This window comes from Fomitopsis serialis (assembly GCF_022376445.1).
Source record: "Fomitopsis serialis strain Sig1Antser10 chromosome Unknown B0H18scaffold_15, whole genome shotgun sequence".
Taxonomy (NCBI): domain Eukaryota; kingdom Fungi; phylum Basidiomycota; class Agaricomycetes; order Polyporales; family Fomitopsidaceae; genus Fomitopsis; species Fomitopsis serialis.
In genome coordinates, this window is record NW_025954975.1 from 261,306 (window position 1) to 282,791 (window position 21,486).

At 56.6% G+C, this 21,486-nt stretch overlaps 6 protein-coding genes across 6 annotated transcripts; 1 reads left to right on the forward strand and 5 right to left on the reverse strand.

Annotated features, from left to right (window-relative positions):
- Window positions 1-8,074: 8,074 nt before the first annotated feature.
- On the reverse strand, window positions 8,075-9,185 carry B0H18DRAFT_1143605 (uncharacterized protein; the record flags this gene model as incomplete). Its single annotated transcript, XM_048035666.1, has 2 exons — window positions 8,611-9,185; window positions 8,075-8,524 (listed from the first exon to the last, which is right to left on the reverse strand). The coding sequence occupies exons 1-2, from the start codon at window positions 9,121-9,123 to the stop codon at window positions 8,075-8,077; spliced, it is 963 nt and encodes a 320-aa protein (XP_047896354.1). The 5' UTR covers window positions 9,124-9,185.
- A 1,621-nt stretch (window positions 9,186-10,806) lies between these two features.
- On the reverse strand, window positions 10,807-11,612 carry B0H18DRAFT_872648 (uncharacterized protein; the record flags this gene model as incomplete). The annotated part of the gene is made up of 2 exons (XM_048040244.1): window positions 10,807-11,212; window positions 11,272-11,612. The coding sequence occupies 2 exons, from the start codon at window positions 11,610-11,612 to the stop codon at window positions 10,807-10,809; spliced, it is 747 nt and encodes a 248-aa protein (XP_047896355.1).
- A 425-nt stretch (window positions 11,613-12,037) lies between these two features.
- B0H18DRAFT_872773 (peptide chain release factor eRF/aRF subunit 1) lies at window positions 12,038-13,615 on the forward strand (the record flags this gene model as incomplete). The annotated part of the gene is made up of 6 exons (XM_048040252.1): window positions 12,038-12,117; window positions 12,170-12,209; window positions 12,263-12,501; window positions 12,551-12,983; window positions 13,038-13,254; window positions 13,308-13,615. The coding sequence occupies 6 exons, from the start codon at window positions 12,038-12,040 to the stop codon at window positions 13,613-13,615; spliced, it is 1,317 nt and encodes a 438-aa protein (XP_047896356.1).
- Window positions 13,616-13,919: 304 nt separating this feature from the next.
- On the reverse strand, window positions 13,920-16,888 carry B0H18DRAFT_119205 (cytochrome P450). Its single transcript, XM_048036051.1, has 13 exons — window positions 16,392-16,888; window positions 16,221-16,335; window positions 16,151-16,168; window positions 16,070-16,089; window positions 15,997-16,008; window positions 15,777-15,948; window positions 15,568-15,716; window positions 15,269-15,506; window positions 15,199-15,208; window positions 14,845-15,138; window positions 14,691-14,777; window positions 14,496-14,621; window positions 13,920-14,435 (listed from the first exon to the last, which is right to left on the reverse strand). Exons 1-13 carry the CDS (start codon window positions 16,638-16,640, stop codon window positions 14,261-14,263), a joined length of 1,665 nt encoding a protein of 554 aa, XP_047896357.1. The 5' UTR covers window positions 16,641-16,888; the 3' UTR covers window positions 13,920-14,260.
- A 623-nt stretch (window positions 16,889-17,511) lies between these two features.
- B0H18DRAFT_991881 (uncharacterized protein) lies at window positions 17,512-18,513 on the reverse strand. The gene is made up of 3 exons (XM_048045089.1): window positions 18,487-18,513; window positions 18,155-18,278; window positions 17,512-18,101 (listed from the first exon to the last, which is right to left on the reverse strand). Exons 1-3 carry the CDS (start codon window positions 18,500-18,502, stop codon window positions 17,651-17,653), a joined length of 591 nt encoding a protein of 196 aa, XP_047896358.1. The 5' UTR covers window positions 18,503-18,513; the 3' UTR covers window positions 17,512-17,650.
- A 782-nt stretch (window positions 18,514-19,295) lies between these two features.
- Window positions 19,296-20,737, reverse strand: B0H18DRAFT_1116631 (uncharacterized protein; the record flags this gene model as incomplete). Its single annotated transcript, XM_048033463.1, has 5 exons — window positions 19,296-19,885; window positions 19,932-19,995; window positions 20,053-20,104; window positions 20,163-20,427; window positions 20,488-20,737. The coding sequence occupies 5 exons, from the start codon at window positions 20,735-20,737 to the stop codon at window positions 19,296-19,298; spliced, it is 1,221 nt and encodes a 406-aa protein (XP_047896359.1).
- Between the last annotated feature and the right edge of the window lie 749 nt (window positions 20,738-21,486).

Below are 21,486 nucleotides of genomic sequence, written 5' to 3' on the forward strand. Positions count from 1 at the left end.
CACGTCGTGCGTGTTGCTCGAAGTAGGTACGGAGTCCGTGTATGTAGTCTCGAGGAATAGATATATATCTGTTACTCTACATGGTGGGCACGGACCGCGAGCGACGGTCAGAGCCGTCGCAGCGTCCCCCTGTGGTATCCCTGCGAGTTGGCCAGGTCAAAAAGCACGCCACCTCCGTCCGTGGTGTGTACGCGCAGAGCTACGTCTACAGTTCTCGGGGCCCGGGCAGTGACGCCTTCGATTACCACCGCCTCTCCGCCGTCGGCTACATGAGCATCTTGTCGAGGTACCGAACACGTTCGTTCTGCGGACGTCGGCGAGTGTACGTGAGCAGTCTCGTCTCGGAGGGCCCGCCGAACGACAGCGAGGCGACTGAACGGATTGCGCACCTGCGCACCGCGAACGCTTCTGACCGAGTGGTGCGACACGCCTGCTCGACGGTCACACCGCATCGCATCGTCGGACAAGTCGGAGATGCCACTCACTTGACGGTATCCCACCAGCTGCATCTCGTCGGGGCCTGGGCGACGCGGGGCGAAAAAGCTTGCTGCCAAAGGACTCGAGCTAGAGCTCATGACGGCCAGTCGATCGCTTGAGCTCCGCCGGAGAGAGAAACGCGACTCACCGAGACGAGCCTGGAGAGCTTTGAAATCCAGGAGCGGAATGGCGAGTGCGACATCGCTGTTACTCGGTTGCCGACTCAAACGGCTTCGACATCGGGTCCTTTTCACTGAGCGAATGGATCCCGCGGTGAACGTGGCAAGCAATTGGACCATGGCGACAGAGCCATCGAGGACCATAGATAAGACTTACTGAAGCACAAAACGGGGAAGGGCGGGAGTGTCAATAGCGACTGGTAAGAGTTCAAGCGATGTATATGTCGGCGTTCGCGCACTCTCCGCACTACCTTTGCTGGAGACGATGGGTCCACGACATCAAACCAGCTCGCCGCCGAGCGACCGGTCTCATGCGTTCTGCGAGTATCGATGACAGCTGGGCCTACGAGCATTCGATAATGGGCGGGAACATGAAACAAGCCCCGTGTCCCGCGACTCGCGACCAAATGGACTACGCACCTGTACACCACACGTCTGGCCCTCACACCATACGAGCTGCATGTCTTGCGGAAGGCTGTGAAGTCTGCCCTGAGTCGTCGGTGGCATCGAGTTGCATCGTCAGGACGTGCCGGTGTTTGCTCACGAAACACTGCGCATTACGCCGGTCGAGTTTGCGGAGGCGGGATGGCTAACTCACCGTTGTTCAGTGTTCAGTCTTTCGAGCTTTGAGAAGCACGGATAAGCGACGCCGTCAAGTACGAGCCCTTCACTTTGCGAGATGGTGCGGTGGAGTACGCAGGCCATTGGACGGCCTATGCGTCGTGACTCGGATGACAGGATCTAACGGGAACAGTAGAGACACAGAAGCGCAGGAACAGAGTGAGAGAACATACGAGCAGGCTGGGAGCGGCCGGGTAGTATATACATATCTTCGAGCAGTCTATTCAGACATGTATATGTTGATGTTCTGCGTTCTGCGTACTATCCTCGTTCAAGCCGAGGGATTGTTCAAACACGAGTTGCCGACGTCAAGCCGTACGGCCAGGTTGCGTCAGGAGCGGACCAGTGCAATGTACGGCACTTACTGAGGGTCATTGCGAGCCTATTGGACGAAGGCATGCACGCCGAGGGTCAGCAGTTACTGCGGAGCCTGACGGCGAATACGAGCCTTCCCGTGAGCGTACAGAGGTCCGCGTCGACGCAATACTCACCTCTGTAAACCAGGACTGTAGACAGTTCGCTGTCTCGGCTGTGAATACTCGACCACACGCGACTCTGCTCTCGCGTGTTCTCGAGTTGCTGCGGCTGCTCTACTGCATCCTCGAACGACAGGCAGCGCACATGTTCCGGCACGGAACGACTGACCGGTATCATCACGCTCGTAGGCGGAACCAGATTGCAAGAAATAAGTACCGTTAAAAGGTGTCGCGGACACGGCGGAGGAGGCGCTGCGGGACAGTAAGTAGACTCATCCTCTATTCATGCTCAAGTCTCTGCAGCGTATGCGTCAGGGGTTTCATTCCCAGCGTATGTACACCGCATCGTAGATGTAGGGCTCGGTCTCATTCGCGAAGGGGAGTGCAATTCAGCTTCGCTGCGCATCTGCCGTGTAACCCAACGACTCGGACAACATGGGGGAGGGCGGAAAGCTCGACTGGCAGCTATGCACCGTGATTCAACGCTCGCACCGCGAGCCGGTCGTCACAGGCGCAGCGTCAGGGACCCTGCACGAGGGCTAGACAATGCGTCGGTAGTCGGCTGCTCGCCGACGTCATCTTCTATGCAGCCCGTTACGTCTTCGAGCTGAACGCCTTCGCGCAGATCAGTGATTTCACAGGCACCCAACAGGGAATTGGACGATCTGAATACCGTCCAAGCAAACGCGGACCGGGTTGTCCGGACCAGTCATTGACCCGTGCGTCGTCGCCGTATCGACACGAGGCTGAGAAGGAAGTGAGCATACCTTGGTCTGGTCTGCATCTTCTGCGCTCTCTGACGGTTGACGGGAAGCAGGGAGGGCGGCCGAGATGCGGCCATGCAGACAACGCCGCAATGCTTCGCATTGTCTACTGCGCAGTTGCCAACGCAGAATATGCTTCGAGCAGCCACGCAATTCCACGATGTACGTCTCGTTGCGCGCAGGATGCAATGAATCTGCTCGCCGGGATAGCAGCCTTGCTGTTGCAGCAGCAAGTACATACCTGCAAGCGTCGTGCATTGTCATTCGCGTGCCTGCATGCAATACGCCGCGGTAGCGGGATCGCGCGTGGGTCCTCGATGCGCGCAGGCAATAGTGTGCCCGACCAGAGATAGAAATCGGGTGACAGCCGATGTGACGCCGCGCATATCTCGTATGAGAGTGTCATCCCCGCAAAATGGATCGTTATTGTCCTCGTTGACATTGCTCGAGGATGTGATCGCGCGGGCGCACGTATGTCAGGAGCTGGACCGGCAATGCGATCGGTCCTAGCTGGTACATTCGCGCCAAGCAACCACCTTTGGTCATGCTATCCGCGACACGGAAGACGGTGGGATGCCCGTCTGCCGCGGTCTGCCAACACCCGGATCAACATGCAGAACGCACGAAGAACGCATGACGGCACGTATGCATTGCAGCCGATCGTATGCGCGTACACCACAGACAGTAGAATGGTGCCCGACGTCCCGCCAGGGAAGCTCGGGCTACTCGCTGCAGCATTCCTCAGCATTCTTTCTCAAATCACAGCCATAAACCAGGCACGAAAATCCCGGTTTCGTCCTCAAGAGATCGTGACACATGTCACGGGCAAAGGATATCCTTTTCAGACAGAAGTACACACGCAGACTCACCAAAGCTATCTCATTTCCCGCCAATCATCTCCTCACGCCGCGCGCCCCGTCCGAGCCACTCGATCGTAGCTCGTTTGACAGGATCTGTCGAGTTCATGGCTAGCCGGTGTTTGGTAGAACACGGAGTTCAAGTTGAGTATTGACGAGAACGTGGATTGCCTGCCCCGACTCGGCGCATGTGGTTGCGAGCATGCCTGAACAGTAGCGCGCCATAGGCAGTTAGTAGCTCAAGCCGACGAAAGCTGCGGCGAGTGTTTGACGCAGAGGAATCGCGTGGAGACCGTGCAGAGACAGTTGGAGATAGCTGGTAGTAGCCGACGCCGTTCGTAGTGACATGCACGCAGATGGAGTGGGCCGACAGGGATTGATTGTCAGCCAAGAAGATAGGCCCTAGTCATCGGAGTGCAAACGCATATATGCCGCATCAAGACAAAGGAATCATTTCGGCGAGCGGGCAGGTGAATGGATGGGAGGAGGAGAGCTGTGGCTGAAGCGCTGAAGCTTGACGTCGGGTCCTGGACGCGTCACGACTCGTGCGCGTGACCGTGCCAGATGGAAAAGAACTTGATTAGGTACCTCAACTGCATACGCTCCGTTCCTCCTCCTCCTCCTCCTCGGATGCCTGTCAGACAGCTTGGTTATCGAAGCCGCGCGCGACACAGGTCGTACTGACGTCATGAATAGAACATTTTGTGTCGACGGCGCCTTGACAAACTACACATGAAATGCGCGGCCGTGCGCATTTCCGGGCAGTCTTCGTAGCATATGTTCGCTCGTAAAGCTCGCCGCAAACGACTCGTAGCGATCCGAGTCGTAGCTCCCACCCAAGCTTACGGGTTCCGGATTACCATATCGGGGATACTACCTCCCGCGTCTTGCTTCCACGAGCTCATCGGCCGCTTGTGACAAGGCAATCTGTGACGGAATAACAGTGAGTAATCCATTTCCTCACTCCGTGACTAGTAAGGATGTGGGCCTACTATGTGAGTATTACTGATCATTGAGTTCCGAGTCTGTCATGGACAGTCATGGAAGATTGCTGTATCAGGTAAGTATGAATTGCATGCCAGAGTCCAGCTCGGTCGATGTTCGAGCATCATTCATGTTGCTGAGCCATTGGTGTGCCAATTAGTATCAGCTCATGCACTTGGCAATTCTGTTTTCACTTTGAGATTCATTGTGACTCGTGAGCCACTCTGAAAATGAGTAGTATACCGGAGAAAGTGAGATCAAGTGAGCAAGATCAGAATCGCAGCATGAGCGTTGTCACACAGTGTTCATGGGAAGCACGATAGACTGACGTGAGACAGGCGCCGGGCACATCGGAGGAGATGAGTGGCGGATTTGATGTGCATTTGTGGCGCTGTTGAGGCGAGCATCAGCCCGGTGAGTGCAAATATGGTGTGAGCTGTTCTGACACGAGTCTGGCACTTGATATGCATGAGCCGAGCACCAGCAACATAAAGGTCAGTGGGCAGATGGGCGAGACGCACTACTCTTGACCGTCACTATGCCTCACCCTCCTCCACCGTCGGCGCAGCCTTATCACTGTTCCCCGATCGCGCCGATCTACTGCCCGCTCCTACGTTCAATGTTTGGTGGTGTGGGCCTAGTATGTACAGTCAGTCATTGTCGTTGTGTCTGTATTCATACTCACTGTTTGTGATCTTCTGACAGCAGCTATGTACTGAAACCTCACATCGAGAACGAAGCTCCGCGAGCCACACCCGTCCAACTGTAAGTGGCTTCCCGATATAGTAGTAGTGACTTCGTCTCAGCCTATCACAGCAATGTCGCTCGTCTGTCTCGTACGCAAGTGAGGCTTGACATGACCAAGACCCAGTCCGACTTATCAGGGCACAGGCCAGGCTCCTGGCTTGAAGCCGGGAAGCTCATTAGTACGTCCGTCGCTATGTAGTAAGCAGAGAGGTGTCATGACTGTTGTACTAATGACGGGCTAGATAGGTTGGCCAGGTATCCTCGAGTATCCACAGCCCAGGCGAGCTTACCTCCACGCCCACACGAATGCGTAGACAGAGGCGCCGACATGTCATCATGGATCTGCGATCATTTGGACAGACGGTTCGACAGGTACGTTGGTCGCATTGTATGGATTATCTACGAATCATTGACTGGTGCGGCTAGATGGGCATGCACCGTGTCAAAATACGAAGCTTGCGCATCGACTGTGCTTTCCGGAAGACACCGTCGTATTGTAGGTCGCATGCCATAGTCTTCATTTCGAGTGTACTGATCCTCCGCACTCAGTTCCATATATACTTGACCGATGAACGTGCATAATCAATGATATTGTATGTGATAACCTGAACCGAACGTGCACTGTCAGTCGCGAAGCTCGCCTGGTTCTGGCGCCACGAGCGCGCATGCAGAGACCCAGGTATCTGATTGGGATATACTTACCGAGTTTACTATCTGAGGCATTCGTTTATTTTGCCGCATCGTCCCATGCGAGCCGTGGCCGACGCAGGTGTAAGTACTATGCGACTCACAGTAACACTGGTGAAGTGCAGCTGCCCGAGTCGCGCCGTGATCCGTCACGGTACAAGATGGAGTACGGCAGCGACTGCCTCTGCACGTCACACCGTCACGGAGATTTGCAAGATGACGGGTCGAAGGGCCATTAGTACGTCGTCCCTTCCTATGTTCTTCTGCGCTTTGCGAGCGCGATGGCTCCCTGCTGCCGGGTATTACGATGGGACATAAGGTGAGCAATGACAATACATGCTTACCTTCCTCATTCTGATCTGCGACGGCAGCCACTCTGGTCGACGCAATGCATATCGACTGCTCGTACGTCGCCGCTACTGCAACACCCCCATATCCGGCCCGGTTCGGCCGTGCAAGGCAATGTATATATAGATCGTCTTCCCGCGAGCGGCGCGTCTGCGACGGTGCGTAGACAGCGAGATGCACATGTGCCGACGCCGACTGACACCGGACTGAGCAGGGTTGCTGCCCACGTCCGCCAATCTGTCTGCCAGTCAACAGAGAGCAGCGCGTCAGCGCTGGTCAGGCTATGTGATTGCATCGGTGTCTACAAAGTTCGTGAGCGTAGGTCAGGGTATCAAGACCTTCGTACCTTTGCAGCCTTCGGCCCATCAACGCTAAGGGTATCCGTACTGACCTATACTGTTCGTGAGACCCGGCATGGCAAAGTAGGTATGTATCGGCGTCCGGCGAGCGGCTTCTCGGGCCATGTGCAAGGTGCGTCATTAATTCGACGCTGGTGCTGGCCGGGTGGTTGACATTACAACAGGTTGGCGGCGCCGAGTTCGTGAGTATCGATGAGCAACAAGTCCTTCGTACCTATGGAGGCTTCGAGCTCAAGACCAATGCATGGTAGTATGACCACTCACCAACACTGTTCACGACGTCGGGAACGGCAAAGTAGGTATATATCGACGTCCGGCGAGCGACGTCTGGGTCGTCTGCGAGGTGCGTTTTGAGGTAGGTGCCTGCCGTCCGTGTCCGAGCCCGAGCCCGGGCACGCAGCGCCGCGCGAGCGCTGCTCCGTAGGCTCGTTGGGCAGTGGACCAAGTCAAGTCGTGAGCGTGAACGTCGATGTATATATAGATCGACGCCCGGCGACCGACGTCCCGCGCCATGTCCTCCTAGGTGCGTCAGTGATCTAGCGGGACGTGTGCTTACTTTGTACCGGGAACAGCAATGTCTATATGTATCGACGCCCGGCGAGCGACTTCCTGGGCCGTACACGAGGTAAGTTATCCAGTCAGCCCTGCAGTGAAGTGCCCTCTTGGCTGACGTGAGACTGTGTTGCACGGGCCCCTCGTCATAGTCTTCCGCGCAAGCGCAGCCACTCTGCTGTTGCTGTGTACGACGGTCCAAGTCGGCGGCGCGTCCGAGTCTCGTCACGAACGACGATGTGTATATGGATCGCCGTCCGGCGAGTCGTATTAGATGTAAGCTCATGTCCTGGGTCACTCGCACTGACTACGCCGGCGCGACAGTCTTCCTCGGCACAGGGAGTCCATGCCGCACGACTTCTGGCCTTCGTTCACGACCCACGTTCGCGGGCCGATACGTGGTGAGTTACGTCGTCTGTGCATTCGCATCGCGTGTTCGCTGACGTTGCGTCGGCAGAGTGTCGCAAGCGCGTCATCGTGCGGTGCCGACTTGCTGGGCTGTAAGCCGTGTCTCGCCGTCGCGTGAGTCTTCCCCGCCTTGAGTACGTCGTTTGTGTTCGCTGACTATCTGCGAGGGCGAGCTCGTCGCAGACTCTGGGCACGACGTCACCATGTACTCGGGGTAAGTGAATGTATTGACTCTGTATGTACACGCGGCGACGGACGTACGACGAGGGACAGACGTACCTGGGTAGGGGGAAGGGGCTACGTGTTGCAGTGCGCGAGGGAGAGAAGGGGGGGCTTCTTTTTTTTTTTTTGTGTTCATCAGCATGTACATACCGGGCCCCGTTTTGCGCGATGGACGAAAAGTTTTGACCACCGATAACGCGCGAGCTCCCTGCGGGGAGGCGAATCCATGCCCGAAAAAAGTACGTTTTTGGACTTGGGCAAATCGTCGCGTTTTGCGCTCCAGCCAATCCCTGCGCCCACACGTAAAACCCCCACGCCCGCCGTGCGACGATCCCCGCCCCGCGCCCACGCCGCACTCGCACGCCTTCGTACTGGCTGGCAAGAACCGGCGCATCATGGTTTCTGAGCGCCTGGATGCTGGGCATGCGGTTCAGCTTGTGCACCATCGGGGACGACGGCGCGGGCGACGACTCCATGGCGGCCTCCTGCTCGAGTATGTGGTGGGCGAGACGCGCCGACCCGCGCATCGGCGAAGACGAACGACGCTTCTTGGGAGGGCAGGGAAGGGCTCTCGACAGGCGTCCCGGGGGAGGTGTCACCCGGCGCCGCGAAGCCATCGAAGTCGCATGCGCGCACCTGCGCAAAGTAATCCTCGAACGTACTAATTGTCGGCGCAGCGGACGTCGGGACCGCGAGCGGGTTGTTGTTGACGTCGAATGCGGTGATCGTCGGCACGGCGGAGAGCGGACCATCGCTGGGCACCGACGACGACGGAACGTAGACAAATGAAGAGTCGACGTCCATCGCGTCGGATGCCGCAGGGGAGGATGGAATGTTCTGAGGCTGGCAAGAAGCAGAGCGTCAGCCAAAGGATGTCGCGATCGAGCCTGAGCGCGAGTGGCTCACTGGCCCGAAACTGAACAACTCACCTCTGACGCGACGTTCGCGTCCTGACCACCCGTCGCCATCCATTCGAACGGCAGAGCAGCTCGTTGGAGCCGTTTGCTCGCCCCGTTCGTCCCAGTCGACTTCGCGACGGACTGCAGACTCGTCACCGAACCGTTCCCACCCGAGTTATTGCTCATGTCCCGACCGAAGAGCCTCGCGTTGCTCGTCATGGCGCGTGGGCGACCCATGAAGGGACGTTGTTTGTCGACGCGCGTCGGGGGCGCGGGCGAAATGTCCATAGGCGCGTAGTCCGGATGATTGTCGCGCTCGCTTTCCGGCGCAAGGTCGAGCGTGTCGCGAGGCGGCGAGTTGAGCGACATGGTCGACGCGAAAGAGAGCTCGAGGTCGTCCGCCTCAGACGAGAGGAAGTCGTCCATTTCGACGCGTGCAGCCGGCTTCATCAGCCTCTCGCTCGCCTTGCGAGACGGCGCGGGGGGTACGTCGAGGAAGGGTTTGTTCGTGGCCGAGGGGTTTGAAAAGCCGAAGAATGACATGTTTCGATGCCAAAACGGAATCCAATGCGTTTCTTGTTTTTGATCGTATACGGTGCTGCTAACTCTGTTCGGCGGGAAGGCTTCAGTATGCTTGGTATGCGCATGGCGGAGAGATTAAGGATACAACGGCTAGCGATACACAGTGGATGGTACAACGGACGACGGGGGGTCACCGGATGATGTGGCGAGTGGGGAGGAAGCAAGACGGAACAGGATACGAACCAAACAGTGTGGCCCCGGACAGAGGTCGTGGCCCGGATGAATCGTTGGTTTAAGTATAGCCGGCTAAGGGTTAAGCAAGGTCAGCGAATATGAGCGAAAATGGACATGGACCGAAACACTGGAAATGTAAGTGATCGAACGGCGGTGCATTGTGCATTGTCCTGGCCGCGAATCCTGGTTGGCTGGGCGAGGCTCCCAATCCGGTTGGCCATCAGCAGCGACCGCAGTCTAGCGACCACGACCTAGACCGATACGGACGAGATAGTGGCATGCGGACGCTTTGGGCTGGAAACGAAGCGGGAAGAGGGGCGACTTGCCTTGTACGGTGAATGAATGTGTGTACGGAGGAGGCCGCGCCTGTCAGGGAAGAAAAGGGGTGGTAAGGGACCTGCTGGCACTCAGAAGGGTAGAGCAGCTAGCCAAGGAGTCCTTACGCGAAACGAACCAACGAAATAGGGAATCGGCGCAAACGACTTTGTGTACGTCTGTGGGTCCACACCGGGTGCGCAAATAAGCGTCTCGCGGTCCCGAGCAGCGCTGGCTGTACTCACGAATGAACGGGGTATGGGGCGTCGCCGGAATATACAAACCTGGATGTGTTGTCGCGCGTGTCGCAGTAAAGATAGTAAAGAGCTAACAACCCCCCCTTGCCGCTTCCTCTCTTATTTGCACTTTGTTTGGCCTATGTTCGTTTTGGACGCGTCTGTCACGTGACCGCGTTATGATACTTACGCGACGCGCGCGATTTCATCATCTTCTCGTGCATCTCCCGCGGCGCGCGCGCGTTTCTGCCACCGTCGCAGGGCAGGATATATTCTGCACTGATTATTTTGCAACAGAGTGTTCACGACATTCTCATCTCATCCCTTTCTGCGGGTCAGGAACGCACCTAGCGCATGACAGAATCGCATCGACTTCAACAGTGATATCATTCCAGGTACCATTGCCCAGTAGCCACAACCTCATGCTGTATAGCGCAGGCACACATCGTCCAAGGCCTTATCCGGTCGCAAGGTACTTAGCAGGAGCGCAATTTAATGGCCCTACGCCTCAGTGGAATCAAGCAGCTGCCCAATGAGCGCTGAGTATCTGGCCCTGCAACAGAGTTGGGCATCGAAGCGAGCGAGCGAGGGGCAGAGGGCTAGGCTTGCGCTCCAAAAGAGTCAGCTGCACAATGCTTCGCTTGGGCATTACGATGACAACCGACGGAAATACAAGAACCTCGAGATGACAAGGGATTGATTGCCAAATGGCCACTGTGCTGCCGCGAAGCCCTGTGACCACCTCGTGTTCAATGTATAATTTGCGATCTGGCAAATCTACCTCGCTGTGCTTTTGCCCTTTCGAGACATGATGAGTCTAGATTGTATGAACGAACGCGTTCAAGATGCTTTCCAAGACGTAGAGCTGAACATGAGAAGCGAACGCACGATGAGTCATTCAGGATACAGTACATACGCATCATGCAGAGTCCATTGCTTGGTTCGTAGTGGTAGTCCGTGCTGCAGCTGTCACTTGCTTACCCTTGCTTCCTGCCGCTCTGCCCGCTCCAGCGTTGGCACCTGCAGCTGCGACCGTAGCTTGCGCCCGCTTGCCCTGACTTCGCGCCTTCCCCCTCCCGCTACTCTCATCCACACCGTCTCCGATCGTGATGACGACGCTGACGGTCGACTTGCCTCGGACCTGATACGAGATGTCCTCGTCCTCGTCGTCAGGAATCACTTCGTCCTGTACTTGCACCGTCCCGGTCAGCACCTCGGTCCGGATCTCGTCTGGCGCGTGAGGTAGGATGCCGGGTAATGAGAGCGTGAGCTGCATGAGCTGGGGTATGGCAGCGCCCATGGCGCTCAGATGCAAGGTTTTGTACCTTCAAACGATGAAATCAATGAAACTTTCACGCGCGGCGGTAAATGAGATGCAGCTCACCCGTCCTTCATGATGACATCCTTACACCGCCGCAGATACGCGCCAAGCTGCGTCTTGCGTGTGATGCAGATGTAGTTCTTGCCCTCCGTATGGGCCGAACGTGGGCCTGTGGCAGAGACCGAGGCCGGAACCGTAGGAAACGGACGCGGTGGGACGAGTTTGCGAATGGTGTGTCGAGGTTTGGATGGGCCCGCAGACGCGTTCCCATCAGTGTTTGGTGGCTTTTGAACCTGCTGAACATCACTTTGACCAGCTGTTGCCGGTGCCGCCTCTTGCTGTGCGGGTGCGTCGTCGTGTTCTCCCCCGTCTGGTGTCCTGCCAGTGGCACTGTTGTCGGTCATGGTGGCGCGTTCGGAGTCGGTTCTGGGACGTTTGCTCGGTATATCGGCTGGTGTAGAGTCAGTAGGGCGCTTTCGACTGGATGACATTGGGTGCGAGCCTGTGCGAGCGTGCTGCACGGCCTCGAGGCTCGAGGAGTTGTGGAAGTGCAGAGATGGCCGCCGATAAGGTAACGCTATATCGGACCAATCTAAGTTAGGCGGTTACTTACTATGTTATCCTGCTTACAGCTTAGTGTGGAATGAAGGAAATGATCGATATGGAAATTCTCGGAAATTATGTCACTTATCGGTAACTTGCGGCGCGCGATCCCTAAAATTTGGACCCCCAGGCTGTCCACTTCCCTCCTGGCTCCCCGCCTCGTCCCCCTCCTCCCTCGCCCGCTGTACCATAGCCCACCGAAAGCGAACGGCTAGAGTACGCCAAAATGAGTCAGGATCCTGCGGACCAGAATATCCAGATGTGGAAAATCAAGAAGCTCATCAAGAGCCTTGATGCAGCGAGAGGGTGAGCAGTGTCTTACTCGTACACACAAGGATATAGCTCACCAGGAAACTAGAGCTGGAACATCTATGATCAGTCTGATCGTCCCACCAAAGGTACGACTGCTTGTCTGGTGAGTGATCGCGATGTATTGACCCAGTGCATATAGGACCAAATCTCTCGTATATCGGCGATGTTGACACAAGAATACGGTACTGCGTCGAATATCAAGTCGCGAGTCAACAGATTGTCTGTGCTCGCAGCCATTACGAGTACGCAACAGCGTCTGAAGCTGTACAACCGTGTACCACCAAATGGTCTCGTGCTCTTTGTTGGTACGATCTTGACGGACGAGGGGAAGGAAAAGAAGGTCTCTTTCGACTTTGAGCCTCACAAGCCCATCAACACGTATGTCGAATGCTTGGTCATTTTGCTGCCAATCGTAACTCTGTACCAGATCACTATACCTCTGTGACAACAAGTTCCACACTGAGGCACTCCAGGAGCTGCTCGAGTCCGACTCCAAGTTCGGCTTCATCGTCATGGACGGAAACGGCACGCTCTTCGGTACCGTTGCGGGGAACACGCGCGAGGTCATTCACAAATTCACCGTCGACCTCCCAAAGAAGCACGGTCGTGGTGGACAGTCCGCGCTGCGTTTCGCGCGTCTCCGTGACGAGAAGCGGCACAACTACGTCCGCAAGGTCGCCGAGCACGCCGTCCAGCACTTCATCACGAACGACAAGGTGAACGTGACGGGCTTGGTCCTCGCGGGTAGCGCGGATTTCAAGACGGAGCTCAGCCAGAGTGACATGTTCGACCTGAGATTGGCTGCGAAGGTCCTCAAGGTCGTCGATGTCAGTTACGGCGGCGAGAACGGGTTCAACCAGGTAATTGACCACTGGTGAATGCGCGGAGACCCCAACTCTGATCGATCGCGATAGGCAATCGAACTTGCTGCCGAGTCTCTCGCGAACGTGAAATTTGTGCAGGAGAAGAAGCTTATCCAGAAATACTTCGACGAGATTAGTCAGGACACGGGCAAGTACTGCTTCGGTGTGGATGACACCCTGAAGGCCCTCGACCTCGGCGCTGTCGAGACGCTCATTGTCTGGGAGAACCTCGACATCACTCGCTACATCCTCCGAAACGCCGCTGGTGGTACGTGCTGCAACCGCCTCATTGTGTCATCTTCCTGCTCACAGTATACACAGAGGAGATAATCGTCCACGCCAGCAAGGAGCAAGAGAAGGACCGCGAAAAGTTTACGGACAAGTCAACGGCACTGGAGATGGAGCAGGTCTGCGAGCCGCAGTCGCTGCTCGAGTGGTTCGCGGAGAAGTACCGCGAGTTCGGCGCGAACCTCGAGTTCGTCACGAACCGCTCGCAGGAGGGCGCGCAGTTCGTCAAGGGTTTCGGCGGCATCGGCGGGCTCCTCAGGTACAAGGTCGACTTCACGAACCTCCAGACGGTTGACGATGAGGATGAGGACGAGTTCCTGAGCGACGACGAGAATCTCTGACTTTTGTGGCGGCTCCCTAGAGGAGCTCTGCCTGGCTGGGGTACGCCGGGTGGGGCGAAGGGCAGGGGTGTGCAGGGTCGGTGGTCAGGTCCGGTCGAGGAGACGCGCGTTGCAGAGCAGGCAGGTGTTGGGGTTGAGTGGGGTGAGGAGTGCAGCGCAGTGGTTGCGCGAGTCCAGGAGGGACAAGAAGCGATCAAGAGCGGCCAAGAAGTTGCCCTCAGATCATTGTATCAGCAAGTCAAGTCGATATATACGCAGGGGCTTTCCGTCAGCGTGCGTACTTATCTGCGTCCATCTTCTCATCTTGTCTAGTCTAATCAACGCCCACAGCTCTCTCAGCCGTCCAAGAGCTGTATTCGCAAAGTTCCAACCGATGTCTCCAGTATTGCTGTCACTGCTGATTCACTCGGATCTGTATTGCTTTCCATGTAGTATCAGTGTCGTCGCATGCATCGCTAATAAAGCTCGGTGCCAGCCTCAAGGCAATGGTAGCCTACTGCTATCTTTATAACAGTCTCTGTGATATCTGCATCTAGAGTACACGAGGACGAACACCCATCACATAAATTAAGGTAAATATGTTGTCTTCAAACTATTGAGAGCAAACGATACCGCTCTGGTCCACTGCGGAACCCTCTTTCACATTCAATACTCGGGCCGCACATGGGTCTTGACCTTCAGAGGCAATCTGGCTCCCTTCTGCTTCTCCTGCTTCAGGAACGGACGATCCACGAGGCCGGGAATCTTGGAGATCTCTTCCTTTGGCAGCGCGAGCTCGAACTCGAACGAACGGATGAGCGTGAAGAGCAGGGCCTTCATCCTGTGCAGCTGTATTCAGTACCCCGCAGGAAACATGCGAGCCAGGAGATTGTGGACGCACTCGACAAGGGAAAACCGGAAGCCGATGCACGCGCGGGGCCCGCCGAGGAAGGTGAGCATGTTGCCCCACACGCCAGGGATGGCGTGCGCCGCTTCGGGGATGGTGCCGGACAACCACCGCTCCGGCCTACGCGCGCAGGACGCGAAAAAGAACAAGGTGAGTTTCACGTCGAGGCTCGCATGGTAGACGACGTACTTGAACTCCTGGGCGTCCGGGCCCCAGAGGTCCTTCGACTTGTTCATCGCGAGAATCGGGATGCTAATCCGCGTGTTCTTGGGAATCCTATCGGCGTACCAAGCATGAGCACCGGCGCAGGCCTATGAGCCGTCTGTACGCAGGAAACACGCACCGGACGCTATCGCACACATTTCCCTTCCGGTCCACGTACGGTCTCTCCAGGGGTATGACGTCCTCCCTCGCTGACACACGGATCGTCGCCGACACGGGCGCGTACACGCGCATGCTCTCGCGGACGACCGCCTCGAGGTACGGCAGCGCATTGAGCTCGTCCATCGTCGGGCTCTCCGTGGGCACGCCCCAGAGCTCCTCGCGGAGCTGCGTCTGCACGCTCTGGTTCTGCGCGAGCGCGAAGAGGCACCACGCGGTTGCGGTCGAGGTCGTTTCGTGTCCAGCGACGAGGAAGCTGGGTGTAAGGGCGCGTTAGTATGACACCACCGGTAGATACACGGCGCAAGACGCATACGTAGGGACCTCTGTTCAGCGGAATCACAGTCAGCACATTTCCCGGGGACCAAGCAGAGCACAGGACTTACGAGCAAGCATGTCTTCGTCCGACAGCCGCTGACTTTCCGGGATGTCCGTGCTCATGTTCGCCTTGATCAGCAGCGTGAGCAAGTCGCGGTCGTGCATGCCCTTCCCGCCGATCTCCTTCTCGCCCCCGGCCTCCGCAGCCGCGCGCAGGATCGCCGCCTTCTTCTCCGCAATGAGCGCCATCCCGATTCGCCGCGCGACGCGCTGTGCGTCATCCATCCGGTGCGAGACCTGGGTCGGCTATTCCATTCGGGTGGGTGAGTCGGTGTATGCGGGTGGCAGAGGGGAGGAAGGTGCTTACGATCATACGGAAGATGGGGACGTAGTTCCGGAGGACGGACAGGACGGAGAGGCCCGCGCCGGAGATGGCGCGGAACATGACGTCGAACGCGAGGCGGAGCTCGTTCGGCTTGCCCTCCGGGTTGAGCGAGTGCAGGTCGTAGTTGAAGCCTTTCGGCGCCGCGTCAGCGTTCGGAAGGCAGGACGGCCTGGCGCATTCGTGGGACTCACCGGCGAGGCCGATCACGTCGAGGGTCATGTTGTTGAGACCGCTGACGACGTCCAGCTGGGTTACGTTCCCGGCTTTGGCGACCTGCTCGTGCCAGATGTTACGTAGTTGGTGGGCCTTCTCGACGAAGATGTCCGTGAGGGCGCGGATTTGGACTGGTCCAAAGGCCGGGTTCTGTGTAGCGTTAGCTCAAGCTGTTGCCGGTGAAAATTAGTCGCTCACCAGGATTCTCCTCTGTAACATTACCTGTGGTCAGGAACCCAGTGTGAGCTTAGTATATGGCGCATATACTCACCTGCTGCCTATGCTGTTCACCTATATGCGCGTAGACGATGTAGATTAATCGTACGCCACTGGCAAGAGTGTTCACACCGACCTTCCACAACAAGAAGACCTGCAGAATTGTTGAAACACTAAACGTGCATTGAGATGTCTACTTCACGTACCCTTGCCCAGAATCAGACCCAGGTTGAATCTGGCAATCTCGGGTTTTGGATAATCATGCGAGTGGGTGAGGACATGGTTGACAGCTTTCGTATCCAACATGAGTAATGCGTCGGCCTGTCAATGCTCGGTCAATCAGTAAGCCCCATCGCAACGCAGAAACGGCTACACACATTCATGGAGACTTTGTACTTGAGTACATGGCCGTGTCGCTTCGCCCATCGTTCCAACATGACACCTGGTTCTTCGGAGCGCATGTCTCCGAGGTTGCCGTACAGCCAGCTCGAGGATCGGGGCCCTGGCATGTCCCACATGCTCGAGTTGTACCGGTCGATGTATCTTGGGACCACCTTCCAAAGGGCGTAGAGGAGGATTGCCCCGGCCAAGGAGAGGAAAGGGCTAGCAACTGAGAGCGGCGACATGACCACAAAAATATGTGAGGAACAACGAGGAGAATGAGGGATGTCTTGTGGAAAGAAGCGCAGCTCTGGGAACCTGAGGCTCAGACCTGTGGTATATATACGGCGAGCTCACTAAACGCGGATATGTCTCGTTCCCACAAGTCTGACAGCCAGTGATACATATGGGCCCGGCTGTAGTGTCCGTGGCAGTGATGCCGATGCAAAACGCGGCTCTAAGAGAGTGCTGAGCAGCTCGCAGTGCTCGTCCATGCGCAAGCACGGCGCGTCCTTTCCAGCCGAGCCCCCGCCCCCGCCGGGCCGCGCGCCACAGTCATCACCCGCGACTCACCGCGTCTGTGGCCAAATTCAACTTCAGATCTGAGCGCCGATCAATCCGGTGGCGGTGCCAGCTAGCGCCACCGTCCGCCACGGACGCGTCTCCTCCCTGTCGAGTCGCCAAACTGTCAGTACAGTTTGGCGACTCTCTTTCTTGAGCTACAACAATAAACTGGCCTACACCTCGCGTCATTTGTCCAATTACTCATGGGTTGTAACAGGTTGCCACAGGACCGGGATCTTGCCTGAGGCAGATACGCCCTCAGATACGTCGCTCTGCGGTCAGACCAGGGTCAGACGTCCAAAGAGTGAAAGACCAGGAATATGACATAAGAGACTGTACTAGTGAGTAACAATATCATGCCCCGTTTGAACGCGCAAGGCCTCGACGGGGCACCTATTGGCCCTTGGGTCATCACACAATAGCCAGCTGGCAAGCTAATCTTCCTTGATACATGCGTTGTCTGTTCACCGACTTCGTCTCATGACAGGCACTGCGGTGATACGGCCATTGTAAGCTGCTTGAATGCGGCACCGAGTGATCCAGGAGTGATAGCCGTGACGAGGATACATGTATGTCATTATTCCTCGCGCGACCGCGGGCTGATATCCGCTGTGATACACTAAACAGATACATTAATACTTCGGACTACGGATATCAGCGGCGCGAGGCCGTATCGCATCCCCGGAGACCTTCATTCTTCCTCAACAAGCGATATAGCCAGTGCCATCTTCTCCGCCAACAGACGGTGCACGGTCTTTGAGAACGCCACACCGTCCGCACAGCGGATCCATATCTTGCCGTCGGGCTTCGCCTCCTCGCCTTCGATGAAGCCAAATTCTTCCGCGTCGTCCAACAAGTCGGACAGCATCTTGTGGGACGAGAACAGGAAGAGGGAGGCATCGGAATAGCTCTCCGTCTCCGTGAACTCACGTGCGCTGTCGTGCAGGAGCTCGTTCCACTCCGAGATGTACCCGTCCAGTTGGTTCGCATAGTCTGCGAGCAATTTGCTTACCGGCGAGCGATTCACCGCAGGCACGTCGAGAATCAGGAAGTTTCGCGCATTCTCGGCATACATATACTTGACATGATCCATCAACATTGCAACAAGGCTTTCCAGCCCGATGTCCTCCTTGCACAGTTTCCTGCGAGACGTGAGTCGCCGGCAACAATGCATGCGCACGTGTGACTCACAGACAATCGTAGGTTCCGAACCAGAAGACTGTCGACAAAGGATGTAAGTCCGTCGACCCGATCAACGCTGCACGCTCTCACCATACAGGTCTTCTCTGGTCGAGGACTTTTGCGGAGAGTCGTGGTTGCTGACGAATCATCGCATTGCTGCGGGATATCGTCTTCGACGTTCGCGCGATCCGTTGCGTAGATATCACACGCTGCTCCGCATATGCTGCCGCTCACGATCTCTCTGAGCTGGTGATGCTGAAGGACAACGTCAATCTATCATGCATGGGGTGCGGCGTAGATAGGTGCGTACCCATACGTTCTCCTCGTCCACGCTATATGTATCACCGCTGTGGACAGCCATCTGGCTTAGTATAATCCCCGCTGCGAGTATGATCGGGTCTACTCACAAGTGAACCCAGGTATCGAACTTCGCCAGGTCAGGCCAGCTCTCGCGCTTGACCGCCACCGGGAGAATCCCTGTGTGTCGCGGAGGGTCAGCACCTGCCACGCGCGGAGCATCTCTGACCTACCGGATGGCGGTATGGTGTTGTTGACCACCCTCAGCACCGACAGAATGTGCTCGACGGCCCTGTCTTCGCGTGCCACACTCTCGCGGGCCGCGCTGTCCATTTCGGTCCTTGCTTTCTTCCTCAGGGGGCTCAGCCCGGTCGGCGTCTTGGGCGACCCCCCGCTCTCGCGTAGTCGCTTGATATCAGGCATCGCGGTGTTCTCTGGGCCCTCTACTCGGGGGAGGGGAGGGGGGTGATGGGGGTTGGAGGACAAGGTGCGGACGCGGTGAACGCGTCCCGCCCGAGCATTGAACACGCTCGTGACCGCGTACAGGTACCGATGGTTGGCCACGGACAATCGGACCGCATCTCTCGGGTAAGCCCACATGGGCGGACAATGCTGCTTGTATTTTCCGCTAGGACATGTTTGTTTTTGGTTGTCGTGTAGGACAACATTTGTCGCCGTCACGCAGGGTGTGACGCGCAGCCGATGGTATGTTATTTTACTATTTACCGGAATGGTATCTCCTTGTGCCACTGAGAACGGCGGCCATCTACCCTCGTCCTCGTTCAACGGTATGCTGATTGCAGTTATACAGACCAAGTGTGCGTGAACCGGAAACAAAGGACGACAATGACACGGCTTCACATGTACGCAGGAGGCGGTTCACAGTTCAGTCTGACGACACCCTCCGTCTCCGCCGTCAACCGCCTCATCTCCTGACGCAACGCCGCCATCTCTCTCCTCAGCCCCCGCGTAATCTCTGCGTGCGTCAATCGCGAGTTTGCAGGTACACGGACGGCAGTGCTCTCCGTCGCATCTATACGGCCCGGCGCTGGAGCAGCACTACCGGCCGCCGCCCGTTCGGCGCGCAAGCTCGCGACCTGCTGCCGGAGTTCGTCGGCCTCGCGCTCCATGCGCTCATGATCTGGTAAGGGCCTCGGTGTAATCCGTCGACGTTTCTCGTCGAGTCTTCCTCTGTCAGCTAGAGTGACAGGGACCGGGACGCTGAGGACAACGGCATCCTTCGATCCTCGTGCGGCCGGATCAGACAAGGAAACGACCATGCCCGGAGGATTCGGAGTTGTGTCGAATGGCTCGATGTCCCGGCTGTTCCAGCCTTTCACGAACGGCGGCGCTCGCTGCCTTTGGAAGCAAATCACGAGGAAGAGACACAGTGCGAGGAAGGCGACACCACCTACTACACCGCCGGCGATCGCGCCAACGGGTGGGCCTGCTCTCATGTGAGAGGGTTCGGAGTAGATGTAGGTGCCACTCACCGTGGTGAGCTGTATTGACCACCGAGTCGCTACTTGCACTGCTCAAGGCCGAGGCCAATGCGGTCTGGAAACGAGATTACGGTTGTTGAACCTGTGATTATACCATCAAATTCGAGCTTACTGTTGGCGAGTTGTCGATCTGAGTTGTCGGAGTCGTGTCATCGTCGTCAGTGCTACGCCGTACGCTCGTCAATGGCTTCTGAGGGCAGCGCAGTGGCAGTATGGACTCACGTATACATAGCCCAGTCGAACAGCAGAACAGATGCTAGCCCACTGGAATTTTGCGCTGCGGTCACAACCAGCGTGTGCTTCTCATTACTGAGCTCTGTCCTATTGAAGACAGTAACGTTGTACTCGAATTGGTCGACCCATGTTTTAGGAGCGTAGTAGTAGGTGTCGACCAGGATGCCATCTAGTTCGAACGTAGCATTGGTGAACGTTATGTCTCCGACGGCATCGTAGTTGCTGCGGATGCAATATACCCAGATAGCAGTTCCTGGATGGGTCACTCAGTCCAGCTGGCTGAGTGTGATAGAGGAGAGAATTAAAGACAAACCGGTGAAGTTCAATGTGACAGAGGGCTCTGCCAAGGTATTCGAGGTCGTGTCGTGCCATGTACTTTGGAACGCTTCGCCTACACTTGGGTGGAGATCGCATTGACCGCAAGTCGGTCCGTAGTTCCATGCGTTCGAGTACACTGGTTTCTCTCCGGTGACTAGATCGCCCCATTCATCATCGATCGTCCTGTTGGTCGGGACAGCGAATGCGGCCAGCGCAAGAGGAAAGACAAGGAGGACGCCCAGCATGCTCAGGCAGGGTTGTAGGCATGGTATACTAGTTGGCATTTGTATTCGGAGAGGAGAGGCAGGAGAAGGGCGTTATAGACTCGGAGCATCCCCATGTCAAACTGATCTTGTCTACGTCTATGCTCTGGACGTCGCACATCGGCGCTGGAGCTTGACATGCTGTCTGCGGGTATCAGTATAACATAATTGTGACAGTTCGGTATCATCCATCACTCCTTCAAAGCTTCAGGTGGTACCGGACTGTCCAGCTTGAACCGACTCGCACTTAAAGTACATGTCTTTAGTATAACAATGCTTGGGGAATACAATTGCTGACGATCTCAGGTAACCTTGTCACTCGATGAGAACAGTTCTTGAAGTGAGCGACTCAAGAGGCATCAGTGGGACTTAGGTTAGTACGGCGGCTACTTGCAGCATTGACAAGTCATCACATCACGCTGACACTGCTGGATACCATGATATTAGCTTCAACAATTGCAATGCTGAGCGCTGAGGATCTCACGCCGCACTCTGACAGCTCTGACAGCCCTGACTGCCGCAAGCATAGCACTACCTGTCAGCGTTTCAGCGGTGGACAGTGATGACGCTGCGCCTCTGCGTTGCTGCAGCCACCTCCGGAGGACAGCATGGCGATATGCGCGTAAGTCATGCATGTAGGCGTCTCGACGAGTTTGAGTCAGATTTTAGGCTCCAAGGGCCTAAATGATGACATCGTTGTTTGTTTGGTATGTATTGTAATCTGTCGCGCG

Excerpts from the sequence above, each read along its gene's own strand:
- B0H18DRAFT_991881 (XM_048045089.1), bottom strand. Across the intron at positions 18,102-18,154 it reads CTGGTTCGGAACCTACGATT|GAAACTGTGCAAGGAGGACA; the intron begins GTCTGTGAGTCA and ends CACGTCTCGCAG.
- B0H18DRAFT_119205 (XM_048036051.1), bottom strand. The coding sequence starts at position 16,640 with ATGTCGCCGCTCTCAGTTGCTAGCCCTTTCCTCTCCTTGGCCGGGGCA. Across the intron at positions 15,717-15,776 it reads CGACGTGATCGGCCTCGCCG|GCTTCAACTACGACCTGCAC; the intron begins GTGAGTCCCACG and ends CGGCGCCGAAAG. Across the intron at positions 14,622-14,690 it reads CCGGACGCCCAGGAGTTCAA|GCCGGAGCGGTGGTTGTCCG; the intron begins GTACGTCGTCTA and ends CTGCGCGCGTAG.